The 13,069-nt window shown below is 45.1% G+C and overlaps 1 protein-coding gene across 4 annotated transcripts; it reads right to left on the bottom strand.

The window, feature by feature from the left end:
- Positions 1–147: 147 nt before the first annotated feature.
- Positions 148–11,256, bottom strand: LOC110980792 (monocarboxylate transporter 13-like). Of its 4 annotated transcripts, XM_087148366.1 has the most exons (8): positions 10,740–11,254; positions 8,777–9,059; positions 4,758–4,915; positions 3,902–4,040; positions 2,733–3,343; positions 2,024–2,246; positions 1,279–1,422; positions 148–1,009 (listed from the first exon to the last, which is right to left on the bottom strand). In XM_087148366.1, the coding sequence occupies exons 2-8, from the start codon at positions 8,931–8,933 to the stop codon at positions 864–866; spliced, it is 1,578 nt and encodes a 525-aa protein (XP_087004492.1). In that variant the 5' UTR covers positions 8,934–9,059; positions 10,740–11,254; the 3' UTR covers positions 148–863. The 4 variants fall into 4 exon arrangements, with proteins under 4 accessions (XP_087004492.1, XP_087004494.1, XP_087004493.1 ...); XM_087148368.1 differs by lacking the exon at positions 8,777–9,059 and having other exon boundaries at positions 10,740–11,256; XM_087148367.1 differs by lacking the exon at positions 10,740–11,254 and having other exon boundaries at positions 8,777–10,733.
- Positions 11,257–13,069: the final 1,813 nt, after the last annotated feature.

Raw genomic sequence — 13,069 nt, 5'->3', positions numbered from 1 at the left:
GTTTGGAATCACACGCGTCGCGGATTTCCTTGCGCGCCTACGCGTCAGGGCAAATCAGGATTCAAAATCATAGCTCTGTGTCAAGAAGTCACACGCTCATCTAGTCGCGTATTCGGAAGCAGAATAAAAACGGCTGATATGAGGATATCTTGTCCATCTTGTCTACGTTCTACTTTATCTGGGACATCAAGAGAGTTCCTCAAACTTTCATCAATGCATGTACAAAGAGTATCATTCAATTTCCATAAAAGCTTAAAATTTCTCTAATTATTCAGAAATACAAGCAGAAAACTGTAAAATAGAAAACGTGCAAAGCAAAGTATTTAAAAAAAATCGCATTTTAAAACAATTGTGTTTTAAATAAATTAAGATTTCAGACCAATATTTCAAAGGGCAGTTGATTCAAATACAGCTTAAATGTGCACATTTTGGGGACAATTTTTGCCCTCCAAATTTTAAATGTGGTCAAGTTCATTATCAGTTAATGAAACAGATTGCTTTTAGACTAGTATACCTAAGAAATTGCATATATATATATTTATATAGTTTTTAGTTTTATGGCACGTCCAGCCTGGTACGAAGGTCACCAACGTGCTCTTAATATGGGCCAGAAAGCAGGCACAGTTACATGTTGAACCATTGTTTTCCCTCTGGATATGAACAGTCTGGATGAAACTTAGGAAGCTAAATAAGAACTTTGTTTGTGATATTTTTCTCTTTAAAAATTTGATACGTATATTGGACATTAAAAAAAGACATGCATCATGGTAAATTGATACATGTACTTCCGAACTAAATGATTATCCATTCAGATATACACCTGTTACAATCGACAATCAGGCTGATTAAGTTCGGGACGACGGCTATATATGCTGGTGTGATTTACACCAGGATGCACTGACTCGTCTCCATTGGTACACGACGACATACAGGAAACCCGACAGGAGCCAGATTCCTAAGCACGTGTAGTGAGTAGTCTGATACGTACCGGTTAAGTCATAACTCAGACCTGAAAAGAGAAAAGGGAATCATTGTTAGTACACAGCAAGTTATACCAAAAATGTGTGGGCATGCACTGTTGACTGCTCATTAGGGAGAGAGCGTAAAAGGCCCTCTGTTAAGGTCAGTCTTTCAGGTCTCCGAAAAGATTGGCTACGACTCATATCAACGCGTGCATCTATGGGAGCTACTTGCTCGTGGCCGGCACGTTGACACGTGTGTTATTGTTAGCCGCAGCCGAGACTTTCGAACCTAGCCTTTTCAGATGAGACAGTTTACCTGCCACGGAAGACGCCAGTAGTCCACCAATCCCATAGGCGATCTGGAGAGATGTCAGCGACTCCACAGCTTTATTGGCGCCAAAGAGCTCCACCACGCAAGAATAGCCCAAGCCGAAAATCGTACCCCGCAAAAATCCAGCAACTGTCAAGTGTAGACACGATTATGTGGATATTGAAGTAGAGGGATTGGTTATGCGTAGAACCAAGTTTTTTGTTTTCCTGATTATTGCCGAAATGCTCTACATGTACGAAACTTACACCGACATTCTCATTGTAGGTAAAGCTTGACCTTAAACTACACTTCGATCATTGGTCAATCGCTTCTTGAAGTGCGCAGGCGCAGCACAGTCCCACTCGAACAACACTCATTAATAATTTCGGCAAAATCTATGCACATATTTCCAAGCGATTGAAGATCTTGTTCTTTTCACAGCTGCTACCGTCTCTGACAACTATTTTGAGTCAGTGCTTCCCCCAAAATCACTTTCGAAAAGAGGCTATTAATACGAGAGATGCGTTTGCACTGTTGTCCAGTTCCTAAATGGCCGATTCGACCAGTCCAACAATGTGGTTATATATAATTATTGTTGACAATTGGCCCTGCTTGTTTCAATAAGCATGATTGATCAAAACTGCACTCGAGCTTGAGCTTTTGCAAATAGGCCTTTGTAAAGGTTCCTTTGACTTAATTTATTCATCCTTGTCTCCGACTGGCCTTGATATTGTAAGAAAGTAACACTCACCGACAGAGTACACGACGAATATCCACAGCGACGTCCCCCGCGTTAGCAGAAAAGCACCCACTGCACCCACGCCAGACGCCAACGAGAGCAAAACAATCTTCCTCGGTAGGCGTCCACCCATGAGCGAGAGGCCGAGACGGACGACCACATCCGTGACGTACAGCAGGGTAATCAGCCAAGCAGCGGTGGGTTCAGGTATGCCGCCAACGGTCATACAGCTAACCTTTGACATTGGACCAAGAAAAAGTGAATTTATAGCGCTTCCGGCGCAAGTCTTGCCAGCAATAAGCTTTGAAAAGAAAATTAACTTGATTGGTGTTAGATGTCTCAATTTGGACATTTTTGGTAATTTCTTAAGCTCAGGATGTTGTCTGATGGCTACTTTCTACATCGTTCCTGGATGTTGATGATTTCAGCTCTCTTTGCTGGTCTGTGATTACCCCCCCCACACACACACACATTCCAATTAGTTTGGCGACGTCTAAGGACCGTCACCTTATTCCCGTTATGTGAACTCTTTGGCCCAGTTTGTTTCACAAGGATCTGGATCTCGATCAGTGATCATATCGCAGGTTCGCTCCATCCATTATGCAGGTTTGATGGCAGTGAACCAGCAACGGATCACTGATCTCGATCCGGATCCAAGTGAAACAAACAGGTCATTTACTCTTTCATGAGTTCCTCATGCTATTCTACCCTCTGGTCTTACCAGGTTAACTGCGTTGAATACGATAGTCACAGTCACGCCGATAGTGCCGATGAAATAGCAGGCGTGTCGGGGATCCTTGGCCAGGTCTATGTATTTGCGCCACACCCGGTCATTTGGAGTCAACACGGCGGACTCTTCTGGGACGACCCCATCACCGACCGCCTCTTGATGCGTTGGAGGCTGCGCGCCGCTTGACGGCACGAGAGCAGTTGTCCTCTCTGCTGACAAGTCGGAGTCGTCACTGGGACCCTTGCGTACACTAAATTCTCTCTGCAGCGAGTCTTCGTTTTCTCTGACGGGATTCGCCGCTGCCAGCCGGCTTGGTGGCTGACAATTCGCCTGTCCGTCAGTCCGTGGGTGCGATTCTCCGTCTCGATTCTCCGCAAGGGGTCCGGGTGCATTGACAACCTCGGTCATGTTCAATGCGTCCTTCTCGCCCGGAGATGAGGCCGCCTCCCCGTCAAATTTGACGGGCCGCGGCCCGGGAGGCCTGAAGACCATTGCCAGTGGGACGCATGTCAGGAAATTCACCACTGAGAGAACCTGAAGACTCCTCCGCCATCCTATTCCAGAAAACAGCGCCTCGAACAATGGAGTCAAAAGCAGAGTACCTGTGAATTTTTTTCAGATTGAGACTTTTTAAAATAAGGATAAAGAGAGGAAGACATTTTTTTAGATAATAAACTAGACCACAGCAAAAAAAAACTCTCGACGTCAATGCCATAAATTGAGGTTGTGTACTATTGGAAGCAAGTTTTTGCTTTTCAACGCCTGCTTTTTGGACCTCTGTGAAGTCCACGTGACATTTGAGGAGAACACCAAGGATGTGTCAGACTGGGAAACTTTGAGACACTTGGTAAAGGCAGACAAACCAGTCTTTTTCCATAGTTGCGCGTGTGCTCAGAGCCACCACACATGCCTGGAACTGTCAAAAAGGGCCAGTTTGTCTGCTGCCACCGAGCGTCTCAAGGTCTTCCGTGACTCAGCTGCGGCTTAGCAAAACACATGCGAACCAGAAGCTGCTTCAGCCATGTTGCGCAGTTGCTAGCGGGACAAGTCCTTCAGACGCGGCCTCAGACTGGGATGGAGAGCACGGATACATTTTCAGCGAGAACATAATCTCTAAAAGGGTAGTTCGATAGACCAAGCAAAGCTGGTTGTGACTATACCTATGGACTGGCCGCTGCTCCCCAGTGCCGTGGCCCGCGCGCAGTTGCGTCCCGGGAAGTACAGGGTCATCATGTTAACGGAGGGGTTGCTGAGGAAGTTCAGCCCGGTGGCGAAGAGGATTCCGAACGTCAGGTAGTTCTGGACAGAAACATCAATATTTGCAGTGAGTGAGTACGGGGGATATGGTCAGGTTCAATTCAAACAGATCACTTGTGGATTGTTTATGTGCACATTTTCAAGTGACATGGAATGACTAATTGGTTCCAACACTCATCCCGCCAGGCGTATAAAAATGGCATCACAAAATTCGAAAACTCAAGGGAGTTTGGCTTGAAATTTTGTGACTACTTTCAGTTTCAGCTACTAGATACAGTATTGTACCCTGGAACAATATTCTAATGGAAATAAACACTGAAATCGACAGTGGAATGTTACTGCGCAATACAAACATTCAGTACACGTATATGTAAAATAAGCACAACACTGATGAGCTACTTTGATCTGAAACGACTGTGAGATCATCCGTGGTTGCCCAAACCTCACCCTTCGCTGGTCGAAAAACCTCTTGCCAAGGCCTCCGTGGTTTGACCGGCATTTGGCAGAGAAGCCAAGCAGAGCAACCGCGCAGCGGCTGGGTCAGAACATAGAGCTTTTATATATATATATACCCGAGTGGGTCTTATATATACCTGAATGGGTCAGAAACAAATGCGGCGTGCATGCAACATGAAACCTGTGGTCTCTACTCTGGTCGCTTCGTGGTTTTGAAGCACCGCCCCGCCCTCCACCTAATACCGGTTAAATCCATGATGGCCTTGGCGAGACGCTACCGTGACGGGCGTTCGCAGAGCGTACCTGCCAGAGCGCCTGCGTGAAGCTGGAGGCGAGGATGCCTGCACTGCTGAGCACAACGCCCAGCAAGATGATTCTGCGGTGGCCGAACCTCTCGTACAAAGGGCTGGAGACGAGAGACATGAGATTGAGGAGACCGTTGCCTAGGGAACCAATCCATCCTGTCAGGGTCAATGGAGAGAAATCATTTAATAGCGTGAAGGGTCGGAGATAAATCAGCCGATGAGATCTTGACTCCACAGCAGGGCGTCGATGAAGTCAAAGGGTACGTTGAGTAGCGTCCACGGGGCGCCACGCTGACCTGGCATTGCAGTATGTGCTGTGTGTCGAAAAAAGAGCTATATGGTGTGGAACAACCGAGGTGGAAGCCACTCGATCACAGCACATGATTCGCCTGAAGCCGTGTTATTTTGAGCAAATTAAACTGTATACCTTTGTGCGTATGGCTTGCTAGTGCGCATGTGACGCGAAATGTGTGGGAATTAATGTTCATCAGTATGCGAGTAAAGCCGTCTGGTGTCCATGTTGGCCGGCAGCCTGCGCATTCACAAGCCAGCCTTGCCGCTTAGGCTACGTTTCACCGTTGAGGGGCACTAATCCAAGGAGCCAAATATAGGACGCTAGAGATGGGACTTTGAAATGCTGGTGGCAGCAGACATACGAACCTTTTCTCACATTGCACGTTTTCAGAAGTGTGGGTTCATGCTCACAACAACACACGCATCACAGACAAATGAACGCAAAGACCGCCAGATAACACATAAAACTACATGAACATTTCGTGACCTTCGCGGTGCCTGACTAAAATCAAAACTACGGGCAAATTCACATCTCGGCATAGGGAATTTACGCGCAGTAAGTAAGCTTTTTCTCGACTGTAAAACAAACCCTCTATCTACTTAATCTAGACCACGTAGATTCAAAGTAATGAGGTTACAACATTTGAAACAAAGAGATGGCAGGACCAAAGAGCAAAAATTGAACGTAGGCCTATTTCGAAAGCACATATGTATACAAATCATAGATCTATAGATCTCTCTCACTGGACACCACCAAACAAACAGGTGAAAAAAATGTTTTGCACTCAAGCACTTGCCGATCCAAAGAAATAGAAATAGAAAACTTAACTTAGTATCGGGCAAAGGCTGTAATATGGTTTTGATTGGCCGTTAGCGCTCCAAGTTATGGTTACTAGCAGCTCGCCTACACTGCAGACAGTGTTGAAGGTGGCAATTGCCAACCAGTGGTATAGTGCGCATGCGCCTGCATAATTTGCATATTTCATGGGAAAGGTCCATTTTGTGGCTCTACTTACCGCGCTTACGATCTCCATTCTGCGCTAACCGCGCTAGCAGAAATTTCTGCACAGATAGAATCCTTAGTTATGGGATGTACGGATGCGCACAATTCAAAATTCCTTGCTAACCTGTGAAATACGTTCGCCGTGAGCACAGAATTTTCCGCTACGGAAAGTGCTGATTGTTCGCTTGCGGTAAGCATGAAATTGGGCCCTGATCTCCACGGGTACTCCATGCGCACACAATGTCAGTATACGAGCTGCCATTCGTCGTTTTGCTCAAAATTACAGTTCTGCACGTAAGTTTACCAGTCTATGCATTTATTTATTTACACGGTGGCACGCACGCTCAGAACGGGTAACAAAGATAGAGATGATAATGAGTAGAACCGCATGGGACAAAGGGCACATTATGTTGTCCCATTACGGACAAACAACTTGGAACCTCGCGGACGCCCCGGTGTGCGTGTGAAACGCACACAAGCACCCCGAGTTGAAGTGCGCGTGCGCATTAACATGGTAACACAATACGGGCGTTTCACAAGAGTGTGCAACCAAGAGTTTGCAACGCGTTGGCCAATCACAATGCGCGAAATTTGTCGACCCGATGCTCGTTTGGAAAGGGTCGACAAATTCCGCGCGTTGTGATTGGCCAACGCGTTGCAAACTCTTGGGGGCGCACTATTGTGAATCGCCCGCATTGAACAACATTTCGGCCTGTTCTGGGGCCAAATCTGCGTCACGTAGAATTTCAAGTTCAGTTCAGTTACATAAATTTTATTTCCGCGTCATGGCAAAATATAAGTATCAACAATGTATGAGATAACAGGCCACTGGAGGTGGCAAAACCTTGAAAGCAAAGCTTGTGTTGGGCACATCATTACAAGAAACAAACAAGACATTGCAAAAGAAACAACAAAATCCATCCGGGAAAACATCGCACATGTACAAAAGAATACAGGCCTGTCACCTCCAGCTATTTACTGTTATCATCTCTATGGTAGTAAAGGACCAGTATGTTTGTCGCCACCAAGCGTTTGAAAGTTTCCCATTAGGGTGCCCTTATTAAATTCTATGGCTCTCATTTCTTTTACCACTTGAGATAAGGTCGGTGGGTCGAAAAAAATCCTTTTAAAAAATCCATGTTGCTGGTGTTTAAATGACTGAATAAACCTCAATTGTCCGTGTACAGGGGCCTTTTTGTTCTCTCTGCATTTTTGATATGCATAAGTATTAAAAAAAGATAAATGTATAAAGAAAATGTGTGTATACTTGCATGCAAATGGAATATACATGTTCTTATTGTTACCCGAAGCCACAAAACATACCGCGCTTGATGACCGAGGAAGTCTAATCCTGCTGGTCGGTACCATGCTGCTCACATTGAAAATCCCCTTGTACGGGTCCGGGTCAAGACAAGTGTAGGGCTATGCACGAACCTCAGTGGGCCACGGAAAGGTGCGGTATACCGAATGTTCACGCGAACGCCGACCGTCGCTGTTGGTCGTTTGCAAAATCGTAGGTTTCCAGGGCTTTTGTTTTCAAAGGTCATGCTGTCCAATTTATTTTTGGTTTAGGTATTTTTAGCAGGGTCGGCGGGGAAAAAAGTTTGTTTTTCCGTGATCGGGAGCCCAAAATAGTGTCGGTCAGAAATGAAAACCATAGAATATAAACGGGGTGCCCTTATCTATCTGCTCTTGAGTTCTTGACCGTTAGAACCAAACATATTATGCAATCACACGATAAGGATTACGTGCAGCCCTAAGCCAATCGATTATTGTTTCTTTTTCAGCATGCATGCCAACTGTATGGCTTCATCTCTATGCCTAAGTACGTGTGAAATGTGAAAATAAGTGGACATTCGTGCTCCATTTTGTAAAAGAGGTCTTCCATTTTTATTTTCTTTCTTCCGTTTTTTAGATCATTGGGAGACGGGAGACCCGGGGGACCAACATGTATTTCAGTAGGAAAGCCGTGGAAAGTGTATGGGATACAAACAAATGCATGTAGGAATGGTCGGGTCCCCACATACACCGTTAGGTTGACTACACATGAGCTGATTGATTGTAGATCTTATACACAAGCCATTTCTATCCCGTTCCCTTATCTTTTTCATTGTAATCCGTCAAATCGCTCCCAACTTTGTATGGGTCAATTCAACACATATCGTGGCGACGATAAGGAAAACTAACTCGTAGATGGCGTGGTTCACGATTTTGAAAGAGTTAAAGCTGAAATTCCTCGGATGACTTACCAGACGTTTTTGTCTTTTTTTGGTTAAAGTAAGTTTACAGTTCACCACATACAGACGCTTTCATCATGTCGAGATTTGTGGGTGGGAAGTTTGTACGCGTACTGGACCTTATTCCCGAGGAGCCATTTTTGATCTTATTCATCGAATCCGTTTAATGAATTGTTAACTCTCTGATGAGATGGTATCTGACTATTTTAGAATTCATGCACACTCCGATCCACCCTTTCATTTTTTTGTCCAAAACACCGGGGTAAAAGATCGAAGTGTGTTACCATCGCAAATATGAAGTTATTCATCAGTGTAGTCAGGTAATCATTTCCATGGACATTTGATTTTATTCTCTCACGAAAAAATTCACTTTCAGTTTCAATCCCCATGGCCGACTCGTGAATACGGTCCATCGCACAATAAAATTCGCAGTCAACTGCAGACGCAGCTGTAACACCCCTCGCTGCGAGGAAATTGTCTCACCTATTGCAGCAGCGGATCCGTGGAACTCCCGCTCAAAGTAGACGTAGAGGAGAACAAAAAGACCGAGAGTGCCGCAACTGACCAGGTACATAACGAAGGAGGCGGCCGTGACCACCCAGCCCCAGCGCCGGTTCAGGCACGATCTACAGCCGGTCATGGTGTTTTCTCTGGATGGACGGCAGACGAAGCCCGCCAACTAGACGAAGCCGTAATAGTGCGGGTTCGAAGCCCATGGACGTGCTACTTATGTTGTCTTGGGTTCAGTTGTTTGTCGTCTGTTAACCTATGGATGGAACATTCTTGTGCATTGTATGAGACCAAAGTCCCGTCAGGCCGCACGGGACAGATGTACTTGTCTAGACTTGGAGTTCAAAGTGTAAGAGCTGCGAAGTTTTCTTCAACATATTTTTTTTTGCTGCAACTTTGTACTCTTCGTCAATGTCTTAAACTTCTTTTCATTCCTTTTTGGCTCAATGCATTGGAAACCTCAACTAATGTTAACATTTAATGTCGCCTGTGCTTTCTAGGACAACTGAGGGAGCTGTTGCTGTGATGACATCGAGGGAAGACATAGTTCAGTGTAGAAGGCTGCATCCGAATCTGTTGTTAAGAGCTCGGTCTGGGTCTTTGCTCCATTGGAAGTGTGTGGAGACGCGTAGACCTAGCCGTAGCTCTGGATACCCGTTTCGGACGCGGCCTAAGTTTGTCTGTTCAAATTGTGAACCCATGATATCCTTTCAGAAAACATTTCTGAGAAAGGGATTGAGGCTTGCTTATTGCTATGCACAAAAACAACAGCGAATAACGAACCAGAGAAGACAAACTTATAGCCAAAGTAAAGTCAACAAAAATTCAGGTTTTTTTGTGTACCAAGGTAACACCGAGGCTTTCGTCCTGGGATGACATCACAGTTTTGCTCATGAATATATACATACTCATTGGCATTGAAATAAAAAAGCAGTAAAAATACCTTTGAAAACAGTGAAACAAAAGTTGGAAACAATTATTAAAAAGGAATTGATTGCAGCTACCGTTTAATATGTTTGACAAGTCACAGACCTGTGTTGATTTTAAATTAATGCCGTAATCTTCGACAAAAGACCTGAGTTAAGAGAAATAATAAAGGAACTTTTAATTTTGGAGAGAAGAAAGGACATAAAAATGGATTATATTTTAAATGGTAATGAATTCACTACCCAGTGCGCCATCACCACATAGACCGGCAGGTTTCTGGCGTGCATTTCGGAGGTCAACTTCCATCAGCTTGGGGTAAGCCCTCGAGCATTTGGGTAATTTTAGAAATTAGGGGTCCATTTTGTTCTCGTCACTGTCACATCTGCCATTTGATTCTGTAAGTTCAGAGGAAATTCTGTACTTTTCAAGGGTGATGAATTAGTGCAAATTACCTGCCACACAACTAGAATTAGTTTAAAATCAATTTTAAATGTCCACGTAAAATAACACAGTTCAGGTGAAACAGGGGAGACAAAAATGCCACATTTTTGGACCCCGGATTTATAGAATGACCCATTATAAACCATTCTGCAAATTCTTCTCTGCAATCAATGGACAAGTTCAGGAACCACTTCAGTTGACCAAAATTCGACTTAGTGAGAAGATGCAGAACCCACACGTATGGAGGGTTTGCATGGCTGCCATCTTGCAGGCCAGTACTTTAGCTCCATAAGGTATGCAAAGGGAGGTTTCTCTGTGGAACCAAACAGCTGCCCTGCAACCGTGCAAAACGTCTGTAAAGTCAGACTAATTGTCGTCCGGGTCAGGGGAAAACGAGACTTCGGGAACAAAGGGGAAAAAGTGGAGACCAAAATCAAGCATATTTTCGGCAAACGATAATAATAAACGCGAAGGGTTCATCTGTGACTTAAAGATAACTAGACAAGTAGCCGTGATGGTCAGATGCCTGGCTTTTAAAAGGGAATGAGCGGTTTGCAACTCTGCTTACCTTCAACGCTATCTTGCACGGAACTGCATGAACACAGCAACTCCCTCAACGCTATCTTGCACAGTGCTGCATGAGCACAGTTGTTACTGGTGCACATGGACGCTTTCGCCTCGTTTTGGAAGCGTTCTCATCATGATCAAAGACGACCTGCACCTCCCATGTTGATCATTTCCGATCAAGCGCTACTCGTACCAATTAGCTGGCAACTCGGAAGGCCGAGAAAACGAATGACACCATCACCAATCACCGATTTATGACTTAACGGCGCTGCTACAGCAGCACACGTAGCGTCATATCTCGTGGTCGAAATATACGTGTATATATGTAGTGAATTATTTACATAGCCATTTCGTGATGGCATGTTGCGGCCACGTGTGACCTCCGGCCAGCCATAGCTTAATAACCACGGCACACAAGAAAATGTGTGCCGTATAACCGCCGCACAGCAAACACAGAGAACCAAGTCGGGTATGCGTGCGCGTTCGTACACCGTACATATTCATGTGAATACATGTATGTGTGCACAGGTACATGGGCGTGCATGTCCAAGTACGTGTGCATGTCACGTCACGCTTCGCCTGTCCAGTACAAAGACCGCCATGTTGGGTCTCTAGCTTCCGGGTTTCATGTGTGTTAATATTTTTGTCCTGTTTGGGCCATTGACAATTTTTTTGGGGGGAGGGGGTCCTCAAGGTATTCGGGCATACCGAGTATGAACACATGTATTAACAACTTAGCTAGTGCATGAAAGAAACTTTCAAGAATACGAATGATTCATTTTACTTGACCAATCACGAGCTCTTACGTAGATACCAGTTCACTAATATACTAATTCTAATTTATGTCGCTTAAACGGCAATTAAGTTGAGGCAACAAGTTTGAGCAGCCCATTGAAAATGTACAGGGCCACAGATTTCAACGTCATATTCTCTCAGCCTATGCACTTTTTTCCACTTTGTCTTCTGAAAACCCTCTGAATAGACTGAAATCATTATTGCGCAGTGTTCCTTCGATGTCACCCATTGATCAAGGGATGCGGTTTTCCCTGTGCGTTGTTTTCCGCAACAAGTTTTACTGGATTGGGACAAACCATCTAGGAGTTGGTTTACGGACTATAAGTATCCGGACCAGTCTTGTGCGCAGGCTTGCATACATGATTACTTCGCTGAGGCATCTCTGTACACAGCGCCATGATTATAACGCAGGCAATGCATTCAGCGGGGATATGGAAGGTCGCCGGTAAGACAAGCCAAGCAGCTGGAGGCTACACAACAGCAAGCGTGTGGTCAGGCATCAAGCCACATTGGATCGATCCCTGTGGCAGGTGCAGGCATTGTGTCCGGTCGCTCAATCTGCACGACCTGCAATGAGGCCAGGAAAATGAATAGGGGCTGGAGTGCGTATAGCCAGTGGACCGTTTAATGCGGCCCTGTACTTGAAATTGAATGGAATGGTTTAATTATATAAGTGGCGTATCCTGTTGCTGCAGTGTGTGTACCAATATCATACGCGTAAAACTTCCGAGGCTGACTGTCCGCGTACGCCCCTGACCCTGGCCGTACTTTGTACTTTGCTCTGTGATGACACCACCGAACAACTCACTCTGACTATAGCCTGTGGGAGCAGTGACCAGTGGTCGCGTTGCTTTGTTTCGAAACATTGGCCTAGTGACCGCTGTAATTATTTTCGAGTTCACCGACCAAGTCCCTCACTACCAACCTGCCCGTTATTGTATCTTAGGCTCTCTGTACACCGCGCAACATAAACATAAAGGCTCTTAATTTCGCTGGAACGGACAAGGAAAACGGGCAGTCGGGCATTATGCTCATTTTAAAGGGAATAAGAAGCCACGTTTCACCGTATTTCTCATGCAATCAATCTACTGAAACCAACTTTTCTCTCCTATTTCAAATCAAGGATTAGTTAAGAAATTTTCCAAAATGATTCTTTTCAACTGATGAGGGGGTGCTTCTGCTCGAGGCGTACCGGTACATAGAACCTCTGGAGGGCTTATGGTCTCATAATGTGAGACAGACTGACCCCCCCCGACAAGTCTCAAGAGGATAACGAGACTGTGCTTACGTTAATCTTAGATAGTTTCAAAAGCCTGGGAAAAATGTGTGAGGAAAGGAACATTTGCTGCCTCACGTGTCCTAGTTGACCGTTGCGAATAATTTCAAATTGTCGAGACGTAAACCGCATATTCAAGGCCCTGGACACAATTTTCACATCGCTGAATATTTATATACCCGTCAGTCCTCATAATGATCCTGTTTCAAGTCTCATTAGGCAAATGAGTGGTGTTATGCATCAGTCTCTGTACCGTAGGC

Source organism: Acanthaster planci, linkage group LG18 (assembly GCF_054643075.1).
Source record: "Acanthaster planci isolate LZ-2023a linkage group LG18, COTS_SCS, whole genome shotgun sequence".
NCBI lineage: Eukaryota > Metazoa > Echinodermata > Asteroidea > Valvatida > Acanthasteridae > Acanthaster > Acanthaster planci.
This window is presented reverse-complemented; position numbering and strand designations above follow the sequence as displayed.